General features: G+C 43.1%; 1 protein-coding gene across 2 annotated transcripts; it reads right to left on the bottom strand.

The window, feature by feature from the left end:
• Positions 1–857: 857 nt before the first annotated feature.
• On the bottom strand, positions 858–25358 carry CCNF (cyclin F). Of its 2 annotated transcripts, XM_081887989.1 has the most exons (18): positions 25174–25358; positions 23165–23345; positions 21580–21734; positions 19779–19885; positions 18446–18513; positions 16815–17008; positions 14194–14247; positions 13302–13406; positions 12560–12637; positions 11660–11811; positions 10478–10642; positions 8741–8864; positions 7086–7266; positions 6651–6738; positions 5373–5472; positions 3856–3980; positions 3014–3183; positions 858–2619 (listed from the first exon to the last, which is right to left on the bottom strand). In XM_081887989.1, the coding sequence occupies exons 3-18, from the start codon at positions 21682–21684 to the stop codon at positions 2183–2185; spliced, it is 2253 nt and encodes a 750-aa protein (XP_081744115.1). In that variant the 5' UTR covers positions 21685–21734; positions 23165–23345; positions 25174–25358; the 3' UTR covers positions 858–2182. The 2 variants fall into 2 exon arrangements, with proteins under 2 accessions (XP_081744115.1, XP_081744114.1); XM_081887988.1 differs by lacking the exon at positions 23165–23345.
• Between the last annotated feature and the right edge of the window lie 262 nt (positions 25359–25620).

The following is a 25620-nucleotide window of genomic DNA, read 5'->3' as shown; positions in this document are numbered from 1 at the left end:
ACCACTTAGGCTATAACTCTTTCTATCAAAGCTATAGTCCATACCTGTTAATATAATTCCTCCAAAATATTTTCCAGTTTTTGGCTATGCAGAAAAGTCAATCAATCTTTGTGTAACATACCTGTCGTTTCCCCATCAAATACCAAGAGCAAGTCTGCTGAAGTACTGAAAAGTGATTGTTTGGTAATAATTCCTCCCTGAAAATAGCCACCCAAGTAACCTACAACCCACATGTGAAAATAGATACCCCCACCACTGGGGACAAATATGTTCTAATATTTTACTTTAAAAGTGGGGAGACGGGTACCACCTTAAGAGAATTCTGTAATGTGATCCTTCACTCTCACCAAAACCACAGCCTAAGTCAAGTGGGCAGATCTGGAGTCGTACATCTCTGGGAGATTTGCTGGTGGATCAGCAAAATACCCCAGATTTTGATGGCAGTTTAGCAACAAAATCCCCATGCCCGCCCCCCCAAATCAAGTTGCTGAAATAACAAAGCTTGGGGCAACCAGGAATGGATTTGGGTATAGAAGGACTTTGAACAATGATCACTTCTGGTACTCAAAACATACCTTGTGCTAAGCAGCTTCTGTGCAGGTAATTTCTTCTAGTTTTTAAACTGATTTTATCAGATGCAGCATACCTTAAGATACTAAATTCTGATGGGCAGCTAACAAACCTTACTAAGTAAATAAATGTGTCCTGTGTCTCCTTGTTATCAATGAGCAAATTTATCATATACAGTAGCTTCTCCTTTGCCAGTGATAAGACAGTCTCATCTATGGAGATCCTCTTGTAGTTTTTATTAAACACCTCAGAGAACTCTCTGTCCACTGAATAAAGTCAGGAGTCTGTTATATTTTTAAAAAATTGTTTTTTATAAAAAAACATCACTAGCCAACATGAACTGTCATTGACATTACCTTCTGAAGAAAGAAAGAAAAAAGAAAGAAATCATTTAAGCCTGTCCAGTGTTTTTCAGATTCATGTAGTTAATTCCAAACACACAAGTTTTGTACCTGGGTATACATTCTAAGGAGGCATAATTGAAAGAAGGAAGCCAAACCTTATTTTGCGTCTCTGTTCAAAATCCTTAATACCAGTACAATTGTCGCAGAGGGTTGCAGGCACCATTTCAAAGTTTTGCACATGGAGGTGGTTCAGTCTAATGGAAGAACATTCAAGTCCACATGTCCAAGCTATTGGCTTCAGACTTTTAGTGTGATCAGCTTTGTAAGACGGGTGGTTCAATCCATAGATCCCATGAAACAAATGAGCTTTTACGGACAATGGGACAACTGAAGTGGTAACAGTTAATTCAAGTAAAATTAATTTCCATCATCAAACTTCTGTGTAGCAATAATTTTTCAAGCACCACTGCAATTAGAGCAGAGGTAGAACCTTAACAATTTAGTAATCAAAGGGGCCTAGTATAAAGAAGCAGATAACAGAAAAAAGGGAAAGGAGAAAGAATATTGAGAGGAAAATAAAGAGAAAAATAAAAAATATAGGACACTTAACCAAATTATTAGAACATATTACATCTCCCACAGGTAGCTGTTTGCCGCTAGCTCACAAAAGCCACTATATTGCTTAATATGCACAGAAGGGCAAAAATAGCCCCCAGCCTTAAAACAATTCATTGGTAAACAGGGTCACTTTGCTTCTTAGTAAACCACAGTAGATGCAGCTGCTTTGAAGTAGCAGAAGCAATGAAGAGGCAGTGCAGATCTCCGCTGTCAGACCAAATACTTCACAGGCAACAAAGGCTTCAGATGGGCCAAGCTCAACACCACTAACAGGGAAGTATCCACCTCTTGGGATACTGAAGAAAGGCATTAGAGAAGAGCCAAGAATGACACTAAACCTTAGTAAAGAATGCTTGATCATGTCATGGGCAGACATAGTTTACATGGAACAGAAGGGAAGAGGGGAAAGGAAGACTTTTTGCGGGCCATATTCTGCAGGGGAAATGCCACAATTATGCCTGCTAGTGCCTGAATCTTGTTTTGGCCACAGGATAATATGTGGGGAAGACAACAGCAACAAGTCTTTAGGGAAATTCTTTAGGTAAACATTCAGCAAGACCAAGGCAATGCACCTCATGAGCCACCGTGTACAGTGCAGCCTTCAACCATGTTTGCACCTGTTTGTTGTTAAAGTAAACAGCACCAGGACATCAGAGGCTTAAGAAGCCCAAGTTCATCTTTTCTTCTTCATTGTACTCAGCCACATTTTTCCGTTTTGCTTGCCTTCTGCTGGAGTGTAAACATAATTTTGAGTCATGAGGAGATCCACCTTTGTTCTTGGCAGGGCCCAGAGGCTGCACTGAGGTAGCTTTTGGAGATGCTCCAAAGTTGCAATCTATAGTGGAAGTAGGGCTGGTACTGTTGACAGAAGAATAGCCAGAGCTGGCTTCAGTGGTGCCCTTTGGTTGGCTGTGGTGCATTAGCCATCCCTTCCCAGCACCTGGTGGGTCATAATTATTTAGGTCAAATGTAGATCCCTCTTTGGCAATGCTCTCTTCATCACTGGAGTCTTCACAACAGCCATAGCAGTGTTCTTCGGGGCCTGTACAGACCACAGTTACATCCAGAACTCCGCTTGGAGCTGTAACTATACAGAAAAGTTGGTTGAATAAACCTTACTGAAAAAAATCAAGACTAATCTTGTAGTGCACTTTAAGTGCCCACTTTTTGTGCTTTAATTCTGTCAAAGTTTACCCTCTTACAGTAAGATGCTAATGTTTAGCTTTGATAACCCCCTAAAAAACCCCTCTTCTCACACATGAAATTAGCTTAGCATAGCTAAATGCTTTTCAACCAATATGCCAGTTTTCTATGTTGAGCAAGATTTTGTTTCTGAAGTGAAGCATTCAAACATTCAGTCTCAAGTACTGTATTATTATTCTACTGCTTGATTGTGTGCCCTAAATTCAACCCCCACCCACCCCAAATGCCAGGTGGTAATACCCCCATATGACACACACCCTCCCCCCAAAAAACCTTACCATCTCCCTCCTTCTCTCCTTCACTTTCTTGATCTCCTTCATAGCCAGAGCAAGAATCTAAGCTCCAGTCCAGGAAGTTGTCTAGAAGGCTCTCCTCCTGGTTGGACAGTTCAGCTGTTGGTGTCGTTACAAAGCTTCCCCTGTCTTCCTGGATGCTGTCTTCTCTTCTCCTGTGGAAAGAGTATCTATGACCATTAATAAAATACTGTCAAAAGGGGGAGAGAAAATGGGGCCTTGGATCAGCTTTTCCACAGTCAGTGCTCAAAGTTGAGTGTTATGCTACCCTACTTCTTTTCAAGCAATCATAAAACCATTCCAGTCCTTTCCATTAAGCACAACCAAGCCTAGTCTAATAGTAAACAAAACCACCACCACCACCACCACCCATTTTGAGCACTATCTATAGCCAGCTAGTTATTTGACACATGGAACCTTTTCTTGGCTGGACCTGGAAAGCTAGGAAGATTCCATTTTCAACTGTTTGCTGAGCTGCCCAGCACTGATGGCTTGCAAGAGGGCAGTACAGTTAACACAGTGGTAGACCACATGGCTTTGGACTGCAACTCTAGGAAGGGCTGAAAAAAGCCCCTTGGTTTTAACTCCCAGAGGAGCTTCTGCCAGTCGGTGTAGACATATTGAGTTAGGTGGAGTCCTAGCAACATCTGGAGGGCCGCATGCTCTCCACCCAATAGATGAGCAATGCAGAGTAGCAGCTGAGATCCATGCTAGGGGTGGTAGAAGCCAATACTCCAGTTTGTACAAGGTTACGAATGCCAGAGGACTTGTCTAGTAGTCAGTGAATACCCCATCCCACCCAGGTAAAACAGAGGGACCAGACTTGCCTTTTAGTTCTCTTTCCCGATGGAGAAGTGAGAAATGTTTCCACTGTGTTCATGTACAAGGAGTCGGGCTCTGGATCTTCATGTTTCACTCCTAGCAGCGAGCAGAGCTGGCTGTAATTCATCACCTAAGACAAGTGAGCTCAGTGAGACAACATAGCTACAGTCACACAAGCCCTTAAAACTCATCCACTGATGCCATAGTAGTTTTCTGGATTTTGCCCTAGTCACCCTCCCCAACAAAACAAAAGCAAAGAAACCCCATACCACTCTTCTCTAAAGTACTAGTTACAAGTGCAATCTTGCACATCTTTACTTGAAAGTAAATCCATTGAACTCAACTGCGCTTAGTTCCACACAGATATAGATAGGAATAAGGCTATAATAAGTTCGACAAGAGGTTTTGTGGATGGAAATTGGCACGGGCTAGTTTTAATCAGCGAGTCTGCAAGTTAAGGGCAGGTTTCCAGTGAACCTACTTTGGATCAGGTCTGTAAAAGGAAAATGTTAAAAAATGGCATTGCTTTTTATTGGTGAATGGTAGTTTTTATTAAGTTCTTCAATGTTAGATGGCTTACTGAAGGAAATGTAAAGTTATTTATCATTATGCGGACATCACGTTTTTCCTCCTAGGAAAAGATATACAGTTCTCTTCCCATTTTATTCCTCACAACAATCCTGTGGTGTAGGTTAGTCTGCCAGTCAGTGACTGGCCTACAGTCACCCAGTGAGTTTCATGGCTTGAATGGAGATCAGAACACTCGTAATCTAACACTTTATCTACACTAATATAGAGGTTTTAGAAACTTGCAGATCAACTATATTTTTAAATGGTTATGAACTCAACGATCAGCCACCAATAAGAACACACCATTTTAATTCTCCACAGTGTCTCCAGGGCCCCAGCACAGCATCACTCCAAGGACGTCCAGAGGCATTGTGGGAGTATTAAAACAGTGGCTGTCAGCAAAAGTGCTTTCCTTGCTGCATATAATGGCTGCCAACCAGAGAAGGGTTTTTTCCTAGTTCCCTGTCCAGCAAGAAGCAACTTCTCCATTTCTGCTTTGGTAATGGGAAGTGATGGGAAGAATATTTTCCAGTGATTTTTCCATGGGGGGGGGGGAATCCATTTTATAAGTTTATTAGTAACAATGAATAAATGGATGCTAACTACAAACACAGTATTAGGGAAAGTTTGCCAGCTTAATCGTTTTTAACTTTGCCTGCTAAAGGCTAGTAAAATAAGCATGCTGAACTAGATCACTCGCTAGCACATCACATCAGAAAGTTTCCAACACAAATTTGCATAGAACATGTCCCCAGAAGATCTGCTTTGTCACCAAGGGGTTCCACTCCAGAAGGTGGGCAGCCTATGACTCCACCAGACTTGGTGCTGCCCATCCAACACATTTTACTGTGCTCCATTTCCTTATAGATTTACAGTATAATCCTATAAAATGCAGTCCTGGAGAGTTCAGATACACTGGGACTCCCTTTCTCTTTCCCCTCAAAAGCAGTACCTCTTCTTTGCCAATTTCTTCATAGCGCTCATCTTCAAATCGTTGTTTCACAGCAGTAAGGGACACCTGCCTATAATCTTTTGGGACATCCTCATGGAAACTGGGAGACAGAGGGAGAGATTGTAAGTACACCCCTTGTTTAGAGTCACTGGATAAATTTAACAGAACCACCAAGCATAAGACAGAACCAATGGCTGCTGAAGTTTCCCTTTAGGTTTCCAAACCTGGCTTCAGACTCCAATTGTACTACTGACAGCCTTGCTCCCAGATCACCATTTTATATTTTATTCTGTGGGCACTGGAAATAGGAAGTGTCAGCAACCCAACTTGTCTTCTGGGAGAGCTTTCCAGCACCCACATTGGCAGCAAAAAGACTTAAGCAGAGCCTACGGAGGGTAATTAGAAGAAATATCTATGGCTTTCCTTCGACAGAAAGCATTGGTTTCAGCCTGATTAGCATTATTTCCATTTTTTGCAACACACCATGGGAGCTGCTGGTGAACAGTGGGTAATAAACTGAAAGATGCAAATAATTATGATAGCAATGCTATTATTATGGATCTGTCTGCGTGCAACATTTTCTAAACCCTGATTTTGAGCCTTGTGCTTGCTTAAGCAATTAGCTACTCCCCCTTTCCTGCAAACCAGCCTGTTTTTACACCTGAGCCATCCACCTGCAGCTTGCACTTGCCCTCCACTTCAGGAATACAGACCAGCTTCAGGTACTTCTAATCAGAGAAGCCAAAGAGGAAATCTGGACACCTTTCTGCATGCAAAAACATGTACCTTAACCTCTGGGCTCCAGTCCCTCCCTCCTAAGTGGAAGACTAAAATGTATGTTGTTGACACAGCTGAGGATGTGATGAGAGAGGAGGCATCAGCTGGTGCAGGAGGAAACAGAGGGGAATGAGGAGTTAACCCTTTACTATCTGCTTCATTCCCTTCTTGACGAAGTACTGTACAAGCCTGCAGTAAGGAGTCGTTCATATCCTATGCAAATCTAGGAGAGCAGAAGATGCTTTTGTGGCCTGGGTGGGCCAGGCTGAGGATAAAACTTTCTCAGCTGTGAACACTATACACACTTCTTAAGTGCCCCAAGAAAAGCACACTCTTGAGCTGGCAATCAGACCAACTCATTACTTCAGATGCTGTCTGTAGGAAGTTCGAATATTATTGAAGCTGCATGTTCCAAGCATGCCAAGGAGTATTTTGCAACAGCTGGGAAGACTAAGCTATTATGGCTCCCCCCCACGGTATATTGCTACCCCATTTTTTTACCATTTTTTGTGGATATTCAGTGCACAGGGTATCAGTTCTTCAAGGGAAAACCCTGTGGCTTCACATAACTGGCTTGTCCAAGGATGAGCTGGAGAGAGAGAGAGAGAAAAGACATGAACAAAATAACCAATATTGCTCACTGGTCTCTAACACAGTGTGTAATTTTACTAAACTCTCAAATGAAAGCATTCAACATAGTGACAACCAGTTATGCTCCCAAGTTCTCCAATGGCCACTGCCTGAGCTCTTCGACTGAAAACTGTTCACCCAGATCCTAAGAAGCCTCCACCTCTTGAAACTGAAGCTCTCCCTGTCCTCCTTGCAATCAGTTCAACCCCTACAGCAGGAGAACCAGACAAGAGCTAAAATGGGACTATTTTGCTGGATATTGTTCCCCAAAAGATGCCCGAATTAATTCAGCAGGAAAATTGTTACCTTGCTTGTGCAATACTTTGGCCAGCAACAAGGCCGCTGCAGACAAACGGGCAGGAGAGTATATGCAAAGGCCTGTATTTAAGAGTGAAAGTTCACAAATGAAGCTGTAGAGATGCACAGTTCTTCTTTCCAATGGGATTATGTTCAGCAGCACTTCCTTGTAGTCCAGAATAGTAGGTATCTTTTAAAAAGTGGCAGATAGAAGAGGTTACTTAAGGCCGACATACACAGGAACTATGCAACACGGTGTACTGTTCCAGGAACACCCTCTTTGCTAAAGGTTTGCTATTCAATGCAAACAAACTTCTTATTAAAGCCACATGCATTTTATTATTTACATTTCTATCCCATTTTTGAGGTGAGGGTTACTCGGTTTTTGTTACCAGAGTTGTGGGTACCAGAGTCTGTTAGTGAATATTAGAAACTAATAAATGGTAGTATTTAAATAATATTTAGGGTACGATGGGAAAATACAAGCTGCAGAACTGTGCCAGACAAAGAATTCATGGTTAGCTTATATAAACCAGCATGGCTGGGCTACCTAAGTACCTAGCCATTAAGGGGCATTGGCAACGCAAAAGAACTGTTCTCCCCAAAGAGTGGATAGAGGCGGAACTGGCAGGCTGGCAAGGCGATGAAGGGTGCATGATGTCACAGAAAAATGTGTCCTTTTTGAAATCTAAAGGTGTACTGGGAACAAGGAGGAGGAAGTAGGCAGAATTCCATGCAGTGCTAGCTGGATGAGGCTGCACTGAGAGACTGGTAGCCATGACTGACTGCTGCTTTCAACCAAGATTGCTGAAGCTAGCAGAGGGGCAATGAGAGACTCTTGGGATATGATGTTCTACACCTTCCATTGAAGACTCAGGTATACATATGTGTACAATAAACCATAAATCAACTCACTGCCATATCTTTATACATTCCAAGATGTACATCAAGAGTTGAAAGTCAGCTGGAAGACAATCACTCACCCCAAATCAAGGCTCTTGATCCAGCACCGTTTTATGCTAAGATAAGGGATCATTATGAACACTAACTATTCCCAAAATATATGCCAGAGCACATTGGTGTGAGTGCAGGTACCAAAACAGATAGAAGGGAAGAATGGAAAAATAGCCAACTATTAATTATGAACTCTTAGTTCAGGAGGCCAAAGGCCTATCTAAGCAAAGCTTTCACCAGCCAAGAGAAGGCTACCAGGAAGGGGACTAAGCAGGTCTCCCTCAGAAGAGTGTTCAGGACATGGGCACAAACACTGAGAATGCTCCATCCAAGCAGATGAAGTTCTCTCCAAAACTTAGGAGGCAATATTTCAGTCCACAAGAGAACTTGTGAGCAGACCTCAGACTTGTTCAGTCCCTCCCCTCAAATTACAGGGCAGTATGAGTGAGCTGAACGAGTGGTCTCTCAACCCCGCAAGATAATCTGCTTTCCAAAAGTACAGATAATCTAACTATTCATCTTCATCACCATCAGGAATATATCAGGTAAGAGGAAGCCAGGAGCAATACAGAATTACAAGAGGAATATCCCCTAATTTGCAAGGTAGTTCATGGAAAAGGCAAGGTAAAAAGCAGACCAGCATTTATTTAGTCAGTATTGCATTAATGGCAGCTAGATTATAAAGGTTTTCACCATCTCTACAAGCTTACCTTTATCTTTCCTTCCAGGGCAGAAATGATCTCCCCCATCATCCTGACAAGATCTTCATATTTGTATGTGTTGTCTGTTAACCAAACAGCTTCCCGTATTGTCAGAATCTCTTTGCTGATAAAACTGTAACAAAAGATGGATTATCACCAAGGCCCAAACACATAGTGGATCTGTTTACTCATCCAACGCCAGATAGAATGGACAAGTCTCTTTCTGTGTGTGTACACACATTATTTAAAGAAGCAGTTAAACTGGTAGAAGCTGATCTGCTGGACTGATTTGTAAGGTTACACTGGAGAGCATCTGGGAAACGTGAAGAAATACTTTTAATCTCAAAGCAGGAATGCAAAATACCAGCAGTGGGCACCAGCTCTGTGTGGTCTCCAAATTACAAGGCAAATCAGGGTAGTTTCTCAGGTTTCTGAGTCAGATCACACTGTTGACAAGGCATGCCAAGGTGGATCAAGGATTTCCTAAACTTCTGAGGGGCAAAGTAGCCTTGGCTGCCCTAAACAACAATACACAGTAATTGTTTCCCCCACACTGAGAAACTAAACCAAGCAGACTAAGGAAACGATAATAGCTCAAGAAGGGAGGACAGTTCTAACTATTAATCACAAAAATAATTAATCATTATTTTTCCAGGGCACTCCAATCAGTTAATTTGAGATCCCCACCGTATCTCCCAAAATCAGTTAGGGACAGCACCTCACCCATGACCCTTGGGGCAACAGGTGCTTGCAGGTGTGACATTTTCTACACCCCAGTCTTTCCTGAGGACCCATGCTGCCCCACCTTATGGTTCCATTGTACCCATCCCCAATGTGGTCTGCCCTGTAGGAGAACAACAGCAGCCGTCATTGTGAAATTGAGCAGGTTCCATATATTCAGAAGGAGTGACCATGCCTGCAAATCGCATCCAGCTCTGATAGAAGATGAAGTCACTTTTCCTTTGTTATTAAAAAAACAACATTTTAAAAGTGCCCTGTGGCTAGCAGGGTGGATAAAAATCAATGATTTTAAAAAAATAAAATTGATTTTTTTGTTTGTTTTAAATTCGATTTTTAAAATAAAATACTTTTGGAGGAAAAATATTTCTAAAGATAGTTTTCTATTTAAGTTGCATTATAGCCCAAAGACTATTTATCAGGAAATAAGGATTTGTTTTAAGTATTTCATGTCTGCTAAAACTCAGTCTAAGTTTTTTTTAAAAAAATGTTTAACCACATCAGTTAACAAACATGGATACATATGCTATAATGTTATTACTTTAGTTAAATAAATTGTTATTAAGGAAATGATTTTTTTCTCCTTCCAATAAAGTACAGCAGAAAAGTTGTCCAAATATAAAGTTAGCTTATTAAACCTCACAATATTTCCATAATTATCTGTCTATGTATTTATAATAGTATAACCAAATCAGTAATTTGATATAACTGTAAAAACTACTCTGAAATTTGATTATTCCAAAAATGAAACCTTCATCTGGTTGTAAATATTAAGATTATACCAGCAAGAATGAGTCTTTCTGGGAAAAAAAAAGATTTAAATCAAATCTTACTGACTAGTGATTTAAATCGTGATTTAAATTGATTTGATTTAAATCAAATCCACCCTGTTAGCTAGTACTGCTACAACTTTCAGAACAACTTTGCAGACCATAATTTTGTCCTGTAGGTACAATCCTCATTAAGAAGAGCCCAGCCATCACTACTGCCAATAGTCAAGTTACTCACCGTGTACAAATAACCATGCAAGCGATCCCCAAAAGCTGAAGACAAGCCCGGGATACAGGTCTTATTTTCAAGTACCGGTCCACACACCCCACTGTCATATGGAGACAGAGGCTTGAGAAATCCTTCATGGTGGCCACTTCTACTAGCCAGTCAATCAGAATGTACCTAAACAATAGGAGCAGCCATTTAAAAGCAAGCAGGCTATAGCTGCATTATCAACTTCATTCAACTACAACTACATGTGTGAGTTGCTGTTCCTTCAAGAGGAGCTGGGAGCAACATACAACAGAAGAGAAAACAAGATGAATAAAACACATGGAAATAACTAGGATATAAACACAACGTTCTTTCATTACAAATAATTGAAACTAAAAATTGAACATGCTGGGATCCTCGAATGAAGCCACATTTTAATGCAATGCTAACAAGAGAATGAAGCACATCCATATTAAGGCTTGGAGAAGTTTTTTACTGGCCAGTAAGTTTTCAATCAAATCTATGAGTGCTTTTTGCCATTTAGAGTGTTGTTGTGGGATGGGGGGGGAAGCAAAACAATGCCAGATTGGCATGGTCCAAACCGCCACTAACTGGAGAGCTTAAATGCTATATTGTAAATAATTATCTTTTAAAAGCAGATCACTGTAGCTCAGGGGTGGGGAACCACTGGCACCCTAGATGTTGCTCAACTACAACTCCAGCAAGCATGGCATGGCTAATGGTGAGGGATGTTGGGAGTTGTTGTAATATCTGGAGGGCCAGAGGTTCCCCACACCCACTCTAGCTAATCAGTTGATGTAAACACATTAAAGTAGTGGGCAGAAATAATGGGAGGGGGAGATAGCTTACGACTTTCCTTACACCGAGTATAACACATAGTTGAACCAGACAGAAGTAAACTCAGCTCCTTAGCAGTTTAAAATATCTTTCAATATCTACTAGTTTTTTAAAAATTATATATTTGTGCACATATGTGTTTTTTCCTGTAGGTGGCAGTGCTTCCACCCCCCAAAAAGAGCAATTAAATTCCCAAAAAGAAAATCCACCCTGTAGCAACCTAGCATTCTGCACAGCATGCTCTAATAGAAAAGCATCTGGCAAAAGCAACTTAGCAAGCAGCCTTTTCTGCCTCAGCAAACAATTCCCTCCTTCCTTCAAGCCACCCAGCCTGTCCTATGACTCTACCTCATTGTCTCATTCATTCCCTTCTGAACCGTGAAGATGCTCTGCTTGCTGAGAGGGAGGGAGGCCTGGAAGAGCTGAGACACCATCTCATTAGAGGCTTTTGTTTCCAGCCCTAGTTGGTTTCCATTCCCACAAGCTTTGGCTAGAGCAATCTGTGTAACAGAGAGAAAAAGGACACAAATCAAGAGGGAAAAGAACTCATCTCCAGAAAGAGCTAATTCTGCTTTTTCTGAGACACCAATAATCCAAGTAATAGTTGATGCACTTGGCTTATTTTAATGACACCATCTTCAATATTTCGGGGAAAGCAGGCCTGGGAACAATAACCTGTCCTAAGGGGACCCACAATAACTAATAATGCCTGCTTTGGTTCTTCCATTCATTCTGCCATCTGCAGGCACCATTTAAAAAACCACCAAAGTACACAGTATAGCATCACTACAAGCACCGCGGGAAATTAAAACAGCAGAAAACTTCTCCCACCCAGTCAATGGTGCCAGGTAAGCTCATTGGCTTGGGATCCCACTGAGCAGCACCATGCCACAGGCACAATCACATCTCGAATCCGCCCTGAGGGGGAAAGGGTTTTAAGTAAAGTGTGGCCACATTAGAATCAGTATTAACTGTTCATAATGAAAATAAATTATGGGACCACCTGAACCTCAAGTGTTGCCTGAACCCTTATATCCCAACTAGGTCACAGAGGGCATCTGCAGAAGTGTTATTCCCCACGTTGGCGAGACTCGTGTGTCAGCAAATAAGAAACAAAGTATTTAATATTATCAACCCAGTATTGTGGAATGCTCTGCCAAGAGGTATTCAGCAGGTACCTTCTGCTTCGACATTGAAAGCACTTGGACAAAGTGGGGAAAAACAAAGATTCAGGAGTGACAGTCTTACCTGGGCTTCCCAAGAGCCCTTGGCTGCATAATCCCTGAGTTTCCTGAGGCTTTGAAGGTATCTACCAGGGTCTGACATCTACAAGGAGGAATGGAAGCAAAGTAAGATACTGCATACTTTGTGTTATTAACAAACTATCTTCCCTTTCATACTTCCTATACAGTGGTACCTCGGTTTTTGAACATCTCCGTTGATGAACGTTTCAGTTTTCGAACACCGTAAACCCGGAAGTAAATGCTTCGGTTTTCGAACACGCCTCAGAAGTCAAACATGCCACGTGACTTCCGTATTGAGTTTTCGGTTTTCAAATGTTTCGGAACTCGGAACAGTCTTCTGGAACGGATTAGGTTCGAAAACCGAGGTACCACTGTACTTGCAAATTTGAGGGCCGCTGTTCAGAATTAAACTGGGACTCCCAAAGACACACACCAGTTTCTCAGCACTGATACAGTATTTACTTGGGAGATAGAGCATGATTATGTACTTTTATTCTATCAAGGTTGTCATCGGGCTCAGCCACCCACAAATGTACACATCAGCTCTCGAAGGGAGAGTTCTTCCAAGCACCCAATAACATCCAAATCCCTACACCAAGCCATGCTACTGCCTTCATTCCATTCTTCTCAACATCAGCTGTCTGACTAGAGTTTTTTGTCTCCTACCAGCAACTATAAGACAACCATCTTTTGCCTGGCTCTTCAAGCCTTGTTTACCTGCCAGTATTAGTGTCATATATACTCACAGAAGCTTTTCTGTTATTTTCCCAGAGGAGGTAGGCGCTGTGCAAGCATCCCTGCTTCGATGAGTTCTCAAACATTTCTAGAGCTTCTTTTCTTTTCTCTTCATCCTGTGAATAAGGGTGACATTTATTTATCCCCAACTATTCAGTTACGCCCGCACACAAAGCCACTGAGATCCAGTGTTCTCTATAATGGTCTCAGCTGCAAGCCCCTCCAAGGTTTAATGATTCTAGTACCTGAGAAGCCTACAGTTCAGGGGAAACTGCAGCCTAAATAATTTGGTGAGCAGCATGCAAGGAAATGCAAGAAGCCCCTGCTTCCTGTCTTCCAAACCATTGTGCAAGCTTTAACTCAATAGCGTGATCCTATACGTGCCTGCTTAGAAGTCTCATTGAGTCCCAGGCAAGTGGGTTTAAGATTGTAGCCTCAGAAGCATAAAAGAAGAGAAAAAAAAGTACATTTATGTTTAGAGACTGTGCAAGATTGTCTCTCTTTATTATCTGTGCAAGTGTTTCCTATCTGTAGAAAAGATATCTAAAAAATCCGTCTGGAACAAGACAAAATTGGTTGTTCTAATCTTTCATATTTGATCTTACTAAGCGTAAACATAACATGGTTTATATCATGAACCAACACTTTCATTTCCGGCTGCATAGCCCATTTATATCCCACCACCACACCCACTGTCCACCTAAAATGACAAAAACAAATATCAGTTTACCAAGAAAACAAACTTAACCAGTCAAAACCATTTAAGAATAAGATACAGATTCAACTGGCTACAGCAACAGACACTCTGTTAACATGGCTTGAGTAGTTGCAAATACAAAGTCCCACAATGGATTTGGTAAATTTGGCATGGTAGGACAGTCACAATGGGGGTGGGGAACTTACCTCAAAGAGATTTAGGACTTTAGCTAGGCAATACAGAATTGATCCTCTCTGAGCCTAAAAGAAATGGAGAAGGGTATATTTGTTATAAAGAGAAGCCAAGTAGCAAGCATCTTCAAAGTTGCCCTACATAAGTTTTCCTTCAAACTTCCAAAGTCTGGTGGATCCCTGAACTCATCACTTTTGTAACATAACAACATGAGATCAGTTTGCCTACCAGATCGCCTTACCCCAACATGTGCCCAGTCAACCACTTGATCGGTGGAACTGGCACCACTACAGGTGCCACATCACACCCATCCCATATTTGTAAGAAATATATCATTAAGGGTGGCAGCACTTGCACTTGGGAACTCCCTGCCTATTGAACTCAAGCAGGTGCTTCAATGTACTCTTTTCAGTGCCTGCTAAAAACATTCTTTTTTACACAAGCCTACCCAAATGCTTAGAAAGTTAAGGTAATTTTGATTTGTTTAAGCATTTTAACTTTCGTATGTTTTTAAGTATGGTTGCAATTTTTTTTATCTTTTTGCAAACCGCTTGGAGGCTGTTTTTATTTTTTTATTTTTACAAACAAATGGCATATAAATTTCATGGAATAAATAAATAATCCAGAAATACACTTAAGTCAAGGAGCTATTTTGCGGAATCAAGCAACAATGTTTGCAGTAAGTTACCTGAACTAGCGGGGGACAGCAAAAAGAAAACAGGTTTTTCCCTTACTAATTCCTACTCTTTTAGTAACCACTTGTTGGTGAAGCAGATCACTTCCTTTCAGGTTTTACTTCCTTCTTCCTCCTCCAGTTCACTCAGTGTGAGCTACCATGTGGTAGTGTTACCTTCTTGGCTCCATATCAGCTACAAGCAAAATGTATACTTAGAATGGTGTCAGGGAACTGCCATCGCAACTAGCGGAGGAGGTGAGGCTCCACAGCGATGCTGGAGAGGGGCCAAGCAAGGAGAGAGGCAGGTCTCCGGCTGGGGAAGATAATCAGCGCTACACCAGGGATAGAGGGGGGCCGATGGGGGAAGCGGAGAGGAGGCTCCAGGACTCTTCGCAGGAGACCAGCGAGGAGAGCACAGGTCCTCTGCTGCCCAAACCCACCCTGCGCAGAAGACTTCCGCGCAGGGAAAGTAGGCGGCGACTTGGCATCAAAGAGCTTCTTTGCTGGAAGAAGTTTAAGAAACGCCCACTGACGGATTCTGCTAGTGACTGAACAGCCACGAAGTGAAGGGCTGTCCAGCCAGGAAAGGTTTAACCAGGCCACCTAGCCAGGAGTGGCGGCAACTTACGCACGAGCAACCCCACATAACCATTACAAATGGCTTTGTTTGCCATGAGTAATAAACCTTGAGTTTTATTTATCCTTTCAACCAGCAGTCTTACCAGACTATTTCTGAACACCGCTGCAATATGTTCAACAAACTCCCAACACTGATGAAGGGGAACAGCATGCCTGCTCAGGGAGCACGTAGGATCAGTTCTTAAGAAGTTCTAATGCAGAGTCTGAGCAACTCAAAGAAAATTGGAAGGAGCGGGTGAGGCCCCTCATGGCATCAGTGGGGTGCCTAGACTTCATTAAGAGGAAACTATTAACTGGCTCAGGAAAGAAAGAGGAACTGCAGGACCTGGGGGGATTTGGAGAAGCAGCAACTGGGGCATGTTCACAGTTCATGGGCAGGAAGAGCTAGTGTTTAAGGATGCAATCATATACACACTTATCTGGGAGTTAGCCCCACTGAAATCCATGTGTCTTATTTCTCCAAGTAGATGTACCGTATTTTTCGCTCTATAGGACGCACTTTTCCCCCTCCAAAAATGAAGGGGAAATGTGTGTGCGACCTATGGAGCGAATGCAGGCTCCTTGGCTTCAGCGATAGCAACGCGAAGCCTCTGAAGCGCAGAGGGAGCACTCCCTCCGCGCTCCGGAGGCTTCGCATTGCTTTCGCTGAAGCCTGGAGATCAAGAGGGGTCGGTCCATGAAGCCTTTGGAGCGCAGCGCGAGTTCCCGCATAAATCCTTTCGCTGAAGCCAGGGGAGCAAGACTCTCCTGGCTTCAGCAGAGAGGGAGAGCTGCGCAGCGCCCCTTCAGTGAAGCGGGAGGAGAAATGGAAGGGGCCCCGTTTCTCCTGCCGCTTCGCTGAAGGGGCACTGAGCAGAGAGGGGGAGAATTTCTTTCCCTTTTTCTCCCCCTCTAAAACAAGGTGTTCTATGGTCGGGTGCGTCCTATAGAGCAAAAAATACGATATACAGGATTGCACTGCAAGTTAGTTTGCTTTTTTCCTGCTACCAATGGAAAGTGGGGACCAACGATGCATATCTTCCTGATATTTGAACTGAGCCCTGTCTAGGCTTTACAGATTTTCACAGGCCATTTTCATAGTGGCTAGAAACATGACTTTTTTTTTTTAAAAAAAAGGAAATAATATTCTCAGGATGCTCTGTTGTATGGCTTGCAAACTCCACCACCTACCCTCAGAAAGTAAGCACTCAGGAAAATTAAGATGCTGTGTCTTTGGCTAGAATGACTAATCTTTCCCTCTGCAACAGAAGCTTAAGTCTAAGGTAAGTCTTAGGTGAAAGAGAGATCTAAGTCTGAAAGCTACAAAATAAGCCAGTTTACTTTTTGCTGCTGACACTCTGCTTTGAGGCTCTCGTAGACCACAGCTTTACAGCAGCTTCCACTCAGAGACCAAGGTGGGCGAATGAAAAGCCAGACAAAGGGGGCTGCGAAGGTGTTCAGACGTTCTGCCAGGCTGAAGAAGCGAGATGCTTTTAACCCATTCACTTCTGCACGACCCTCATCAGAGACTGATACTGAAGGAGTAGAAAGGGAAAAAGTTTTCTTGAAACAGGAATTGTAGCAAAGCTTGGTTCTCTATACTACTACTCCTGTCTCTATGCAAGCTGAAAATCTGGCGGTAAATGTCGGAAGACCTACTATCCTTGCAACCCTTTTTCTACCTGGCCTGGGAGAGCAGGATCTGACTGACTCCAGGTACAAAAGCTGAGACTGCTAAACAGGCTCTTGGGCTGGGTGTTTTGTTGTGGTGGGGATGTTTATTTTAGATCTCGTTGGGATTTATGTGGAAATTAATCAGTTTGGATGTGTATTTTTTAATGTTGTATTTATTCCAACACTGGCCTGGTGGAATGCTCTGTCTCTTGAGGCCAGGGCCCCGCGGGATCTGATCTCTTTCCGCAGGGCCTGTAAGACAGAGTTGTTCCGCCTGGCCTTTGGCTCAGAATCAGTTTGATTCCCTCCCCCTTTTTCTTTTTCCTTTCTCCTCCTATGATGAGATTGTTCCCTAACTGTTTTAATGTTGTATCTTAATCTTTTAAATTGTATTTTAATCAACTTGTTTTTATTATTGGTTGTTAGCTGCCCTGAGCCTGGTCTTGGCTGGGGAGGGCAGGGTATAAATAAAAATTTATTATTCTTGTGATTGTGTATGACTGCTTTTGTTATGCTGTGGTTATGTGCCTTTTCCATGTTGTAAGCCGCCTTGAGCATGGTCTGAACTGTGGAAAGGTGGCATACAAATTAAATCATGTACGTATGTACGGAATTACCGTACATAAAACAGTGCACGTAAAGGACCAACACACCATGCAAATAGGCAACATCACAATGGAAAGAGAGGCACCTATTCAAGTGTTGCTGCCATTCAGAACATAAGAAGAGCCCTGCTGGATCAGGTCAATGGCCCATCAAGGCCAGAAGCCTCTTCACACTACAGCAAACCGGACGCCTGTGGAAAGCCCCAAAGCAGGAGCTGAGTGGACCAGCCCTACTCTGCCCACCTGGTTCCCAGCAACTGGTATTCAGAGACACAATGCCTCCAACAGTGGAGGGAGAACATAGCCGTTGGGGCTAGTAGCCTTCAATAGCCTTGGCCTCCATGAATTTCTCTCTCCACTTTTAAACCATCCAAGCTGGTGGCCATAAATTGTATAAGTCCAAACAACTCTTAGCAAACACAGTACAGAAAGGGAAAGTTCCCTTGATATGAAAATTGCAAGACCAGCATTTAGGACTATATATAGCCAAGTCTACAGAACCCTACTGCCAACTTCTTAGCCTCTAGCTTATTGTTGGGAAACCTGTGGCCCTCCAGAGGATGGATTCCAACTCTCATCACTAGCAACAACCGGGGGGGGGGGCAGGGGCGTAGGCTTCCCCCTCCTGCGGCAGTTACACCATACTCCCAAATATTTTCCATGCATGCATTTCCACGTATACCCATGACTTACAGCCTTCATTGTAGAGGTAGGCAATGCCCAGCTTCACAGCAGATTCAAAGTTACCCTTTTCTGCAGCCCTGCACAAATATAGAGAATTTTATTGGGGGGGAAATACAGGTTTCTGAAAATTCCGGATTTTACCAAACACAGCTTAGATTCAATTCAGAAATTGGTGATACAATTATCCCACTGCTTGCTAAATAACCTTCCTGAGAATGCATTTTATGTGCCAACTTCTGTTCTCTGCCTAACGAAGACAGTGAGTTTCAGTAAAACCTGGTGAGAGATCTGAGTAACTGTTGGATTTGTGTTTTGAAAGACAGGGATTGCCCATTGCTTCTTTGACCCAGAATCGTATGTGTCCATCTGAGACCAGTAGCACCTGGCAGAGACCAGTCAAGCCTGCCACCTTTATTTTGATACACACCTTCTCTCTACAACATCCAGCTAAGTATCTGTTCTCAGTCTTCCCCTCCTTTGTGTTAACATCAAGGCTGATCACTATTTTATGACATTTTGGTTGGTCCTAATAAAGGTACTGTCCAACTGAGGTCTTGGATTTTTCCTCCATGTGGCCCAACACAGCTTCCTTTGATTTGTATGTGTGTGAACTGACATCCAACCTGCAACACATCACCACTGCCCATAAGACAAAGCAGGGGCAGATTTTAGTATGGCTGCACTCTCCATGTTTCCTCACTGTAAACTCAAAATACAGGTAGAAAGATTAGACCTTCTGCAGTAAGAGGATGATACCCCCAGCCTCCAATTAAACAACATGAAAGTACTAGATATTTACTGTATTTATACTGCAAAGAGATGGATGCAGTGTCTTTTGTCTTAGACACTCAAAGAACAAATGGATTCTACCCATTGTAGGGGGCGAGGAGAAATCCCTCTATCTCTGAAGACAATAGTACATATTTTACCAGCGTATCCAATGAATCAATCCAATGAATGGATTGATTCATTTTTGTATTATGGACAAATGCCAGTACGCTGTTTGCAGTGAAATACAAAGCAGTGTTTGTCCATCAAAACATAATAGCCTCCAAAATATAGGTAGGCAAGAAGTTCCACACAGAGGGTGCCACTCCTCAGGTCCTTTTCTTGCATTACTCCAGCAGTTTGCGAAAAGGATTAGCTGAAATATCTGCTTTTTCCAGAGAAAGAAATCTCAATTTAAGGCTCTGATTTAAAGGGCAGACAAGCACACAGAGCTCTCAAATAGTGCAGTTCATGGCTGAATAGTTGACCACCACCTCCTGAAAATAGTAAGTGTCTGATCTTTGAACATCTAATTCTCCTTAATCTTGAGGTTTCTAAAATTCGTAGGAGTTACCTTTCAAACATTTTCAAGTTGTTGGGAGAAGGCCACACATCCTGAAAACTTGCACAGGCCCAAACACTAGCATGGTTATCTACAAGGTACTTAAGATGAGAGTGAACCTAGAAGAGAGACAAGCAGGTAATTAAAACCAAAGGGTTTCAAAATGGCCCTGCTCAGCGTCAATTAACCCAAAGACGGTGGCGCAGCATTACACGTTCCAATTTCAAGCAATGAGGTCCAAGCTAGATATTATATATCAGGAGCTGTCACAATGGTGCCCTTGAAGTCTTTACCTGGCACCCCTCCAGGTGGTGACGACTGTTACCTTTTTTCTTCCTTGAAAGGTTCATAAAACTAAAAAGAAGTTGGAAGAATGACACTCTTTCCCATTTCCTCTCCCAGCTCTATGTGCTTTTCAAAGCTCAGATTAATTCTACTGGATCTCCTGGAAGCTGCATGTGCACATACTCAGAAATCCAAATATGCCTGTGGGTCTAAAAGGGCTGGCGACCCCTGTGTGAAATGCATGCATTAAAATGTGCTTGTCTTTTCTGTAAAGGAGAAGGCAGACAATCAGGACTGTGGCATGTAGGGAGGGGGAATCAAACCTCCTCTATGCAATGCTGTGGGCAAAAATTGCTCCCTCACTCCAACTCTGTTACTTCCTGTGAAGGGTGAGCTGTTAACCATATTCCCATAGGACCCTCGCCACCAAATAAACAAAACATTAACACTTAATTTACAGTATGAACTAATCTAGCCCTGAAAGCTGAAGACGTTCCAGCTTCCAAAAAACTACTACATAACTCCAGAGCCCCAACAGATGTTAAAATCCTAATATGAGGACTCAACTTTGCTGTGACTCCAAAAGACAGAGCAATCCACAACAGACTTTAAATTCGGTTCAGAAACTTGACTTGGGGAACATGCAGATACCCAAGTGTCAGTAATAACAGGTGGCCAGATCATATAACATTGATAGTGTACCATCTGCACTGGCTGTCAGTGGGTTTCTTAAACCAACTTAAAGGGCTCGTTTTAAAGGTTAAAAGCCCCAAATGGCTTGGGTCCAAATTATCTGGAGAACAACCTCCACCCATACTAGTCTGGTTGTAGAAAGAGAACAGGAGGAAAAGCTTTACTCCAACTCCCATCAGCTTCAGCCAGCTTGGTCAATGGTCTGGAACAATGAGAGCTGTAGTCCAACAATATCTGGAGATCCTCAGGCTTCCCCAGCTCCAGGCTGAACATTTAGGATTCATTTTTCCTGTCTTTTAAGGATTTTATTGTTAGACTGCATTATATTTTAATCACATTCTGCCTTGGAAGGATTCTGTAAAGCCATGCTACAGTATTTTTCCATGTATTGGATGAGGTTTCTTGACACAAAATCATGGCAAAAAACTGGGGCCATCCAATACATGGATAGTGACACGGGAGGGAGATGCCGCTGCGAGCGGGGAGCGATCTGGGTGCGCTGGCTGGCGGCGCGCAGCTCCCCCCATGATGCTGCGCATGGGAAGCACTCCCTGGATCGTTTCCTGTGTGCAGCGGCATGGGGAAGGTGCCCTCTGGCCAACTGGCTGGAGTGCAACTTCCCTCGAGGGAAAGACTCTCTACCTGCGTGCAGGAAATGATCTTGGGAGTGTTTCCTGCCCACAGCTGTGTGGCGGGAGAGGCTCAACAACTTTGGGCCACCTCCCCTCATTTTCTTAAAACTGGGTCCCCCAAAATGGGGGGTGGGGTGTCTTATACATGGGGGCATCTAATAGATGGAAAAGTACGGTAGTATTCCTGCAGGGGTTAAACTTACAGCTCGGAGGGAAAGGATGTCTTCAGCAGGCAGCCCCTTAAGAACATGAAACAGAACATCTTCCGGGAGGCACAACAGCGTCAGGACTCTGGGTCTCTTCCTCATTCTTCGCTTCGAAGGGACAGAGAAGCACCTGGAGCACCTGCAGTGGGTCACTAAAGCAAGCGCAAGGTGTTTCCATCAGACAAGAGGTGCAAACATACAGGCATGCATCAGAATAAAAATCAGCACGTCTGTGGCTGGCAGTACATTCTGTGCTCTCCTGCAGAAGGAGGACAGAAAAGACCACATCACAGCTTGTTCCAGCTGGACTCTACACACATAAGTTCATTTATGATAAACCACCCTGTGGGAAGGGTGCTAAACAGCTCTTTATATACCAGTATTGTTTGTTGCTTGTTTTAATAATGTAGCTTAATGTTTGGCAAAACGTTTGGGAGGATTTGTATGCGAAAACGTTTTGATTTTTGTTTAATGACTTAATATTTGTTTTCAGCTTTTCCAACAGTGCTGAGCCCAAAGCTCAAAACAGCAACATCAGTATTAAAAATTACAAACACTGCAATCCTATTAAAGCACAACATATAAATAATGCAAAAACCAAAAGAATTATGTGGCAAACGATACAGCCAAGTACAAACTGATAGTGATTCAAAATATCATAAATAGCTACTGAGCACCAGCTCTGTGCCAGTTGATAAAAGCAGTAAATAAAGGTGGGATAGAAATACTACTACTAATAATGCAACATATTTCATCGGCTCAGCTGGCTGTAGAAATGTTTAGGGTGAGATATTAGGACAAATAAGGATCAGTATTCTTAGTCTGGGATATCAGTAACATGTAATCCCCAAAACTGTTTGGCTGGTGATTTGTAGAGTAGATCACTCCATTCACACATGCTTAAGAATGTGCTGCACATTTAAAGGATATCAACTCAAGAGAATTACAGTGCAGTCTTATATAGGTTCACTCAGAAGTTAAGCCACATTGAGTTCAAGGGAAGTTACTCCCAGGTTTAAGAGATAGTGTGGTGTAGTGGTTAGAGTGTTGGACTAATATCTGGGGGTCAAGGGTTCCTAGTCCCCACTCTGCCGTGAAGCACATTGGGTGATTTTTCTTAGCCTAAGAGACCTCACAGAATTGCTATGTGGATAAAATGGAGGGAGGGAGAACCAGGCATACCAGCTTGATCTCGCTGGAGCAGAGGTGCACAACCTGCTGCCCTCCAGATGTCATTGGATTACACCTCCCATCACCCCTGATCACTGGCTATGCTGGCTGGGGCTGGTGGGAGTTGTAGTCCAGAAACATCTGGAGGGCTGCAGGTTGCGCACCCTTTCCTTGGAGAAAAGGTGGGATATAAATGTAATAAATACGTGCATACAGGATTGCAACTTCAAGCATCTCTTGCACCATCCCATTTAAATCAATGGGATCTGAAACATGGAATGACACTGTAATGCCATTTCTTACTTTCGTAAATAACCATAGACAAGCAATTCAAAATGTTGCAGAATGTATGAATGGCACATAAAGAAAAATGGCATAATTATGCCATTGGGAGTCAAAATGTAGCACCCACCTGTAGAAGCAGAAGTGGTTACTTTGCCTGCCAAACTATCCTAATTCTGTATGAAGTTAATAGATATATGCTTTTATACAAAAAGCAAAATATTGATTTAAAAAAACAATCCACTTTAAGGGAAGCTGTTGATAGAAGTTTCCTCTTCTTTTTGATAACAGTTTTAAGCTATTCATGTAACCTGCATAAATATCAGTACAAAAATTGATCTGTTGTTTTTGTCTATGAAGTCTAAAAACTGTTGCCCAATTAAAATAGAATGTTGTGCTTCTGACCCACAAAACACAAGAGAATTAGAACAGTTCTCTTTAAATTTGCTTTAAAAAAACCCAGGCATTTTTCGATTACCATTTTTCAGACAGAATATCCTACCCCAACACTTTTGCCTCCTAATAATAATAATCCTGGCTTTTAAATCTACCCATTGCTTTTGGGTCCGATGCGGGGGATCCAAGGGACCGCAACAAGCACGAAATATTCTGCAATTGTGTTTCATTCACATGAAAAAGCCTCAAGCCAATCCCCAGCCACTGCATTCAACTCCTGCCCCACTATAGGCTCCGCTTCCTTTTTAAATCCACCCGCCCAAATTACCGGGGCGCCCTCTCCTTGAGATTTATATTTTTTAAAAAAAATAAACCCCGGCTTCGTTTTGTTTTGGGCAAAAGCAGGAGAGAAAAGTCGGGAAGGAAACCTGAACGTGTGAAGCAGGTCCCACTTAGACTGCCTAAAAACAAATTGCTTTGCAACGCACAGCCTGCGCGAACTGTTGAAGCAGTTTGAAGTTTTTACTAGCTGAGCTAGCAAAACAGAAGCCATTTGGGGACAATTCTTTCACACATGGAAGGCGAGGTTAAGATAAGCAGTTAACTAGCAGTCCCCACTTTCTATTAGCCTAGATACCTTTCCACCCCATTCATATTTTATCCATCATTCCAAAATTTATGTGCCTATTACTTCCGGTGTCTCAATAGAATGTATAGTATAAATGAAGCCAATTCAGATTCATGAAGTGTTGTCCTAAATTGGCAGGCATATATAATATGCATATATATGGGACGGGGGGGCGAGCTGGCTAGAACCCGGAATGACAATTACTTGGAACTAAGCCTCACTTCCATTCTGAAGGAAATCAGCCCTGAGTGCTCACTGGAAGGACAGATTCTGAAGGTGAGGCTCCAATACTTTGGCCACCTCATGAGAAGAGAAGACTCCCTGGAAAATACCCTGATGTTGGGAAAGATGGAGGGCACAAGGAGTAGGGGGCGACAGAGGACGAGATGGTTGGACAGTGTTCTCGAACATGAGTTTGACCAAACTGTGGGAAGCAGTGGAAGACAGGAGTGCCTGGCATGCTCTGGTCCATGGGGTCATGAAGAGTCGGACACGACTAAACGACTAAACAACAACAAGCCTCGCTTATTTTCTTCTAAATAAGGGCTGGATCCCTTATGCAACAGGATTTCCGAGTAAGGACTGAACTGCTAATCAAGCTCTAAAATTAATAGGACTTAATTAGGCCCGGAACTAGTATCCTGTCATATATTTCAGTGACTCCATTTTAAGCATAGCTGTCTTGATCCAGCCCTGCGTAAGAATAGAAGTGAAGCCTTAAACCATACGACCATGTTAAACCTGCTAAGAACTACGGACCACTAGATTAAAAGGGATTTACTTCCCTAGTAGGAGTATTTTGGGCTGCCCCTCTTTCAACGCTTACATAGGAGAAAGCCCCCTTCAGCCTAGAGGGGGCATTACTTTCCTGGCACTAGTAACCAGGCTTTTAGCTCAGTAACTCACAGGTAATGGCTACGGATAAATCCCGGAGATTGTGACCAATTCATTAATTATTAGTTACTAGTTGGACCCCCAAACCCCAATTTACACCGGAGCAAAATGGAGGGAACATCCAGGTTTGCTCAGTCAGATCTACGAAGCACCCCCGTTTAAAGACACCCACCCACCCGCAAAGGCTACCCAGGCCTGACGCCCCGGGGATGGGCACTCACCACCCGCTTTCATTCCCGCTGCTACGCCTGTATCTTCGGGGAGCGCGGAGTAGCGCGGATCTACCGCCAAGTAGCTAATTCGTAGTAAGCGCCAATACGGCGAGTGGGAGGAGTCCCAATTAATCCCGCCCCTTCCCTCTCAAACTCTAATTCAGCAAAAAGAAAGCGCCTTCCTTTCAAGCCTAAAGCCCCGCCCCGCCTACGAACGGACTAACCAATCGGCTGTGAAAGCGCAAAACCTGAGTCCGAACCCCGCCCTTTCCTTTCTTTCTTTTAAATCCCCCGCTCCCCGTGCATCACGCCTAGCAACCGCGCGCCCTCTTTTTCAAACCCATCCGGGCTTGTGATTGGATAGTGGGCGGAGCAAAGAACGTGGTTGGGCAGGGACCGGGAAGCCGGCGTTTGCAGAGGCCGCGGGATGGTCATTGGACCAGCCGCGATGCAGAT

The sequence above is a fragment of the Podarcis melisellensis genome, assembly GCF_964234715.1.
Source record: "Podarcis melisellensis genome assembly, chromosome: 14".
NCBI lineage: Eukaryota > Metazoa > Chordata > Lepidosauria > Squamata > Lacertidae > Podarcis > Podarcis melisellensis.
Note: the sequence above shows the minus strand (reverse complement) of the source record. Positions and strands in the feature narration are given on the sequence as shown.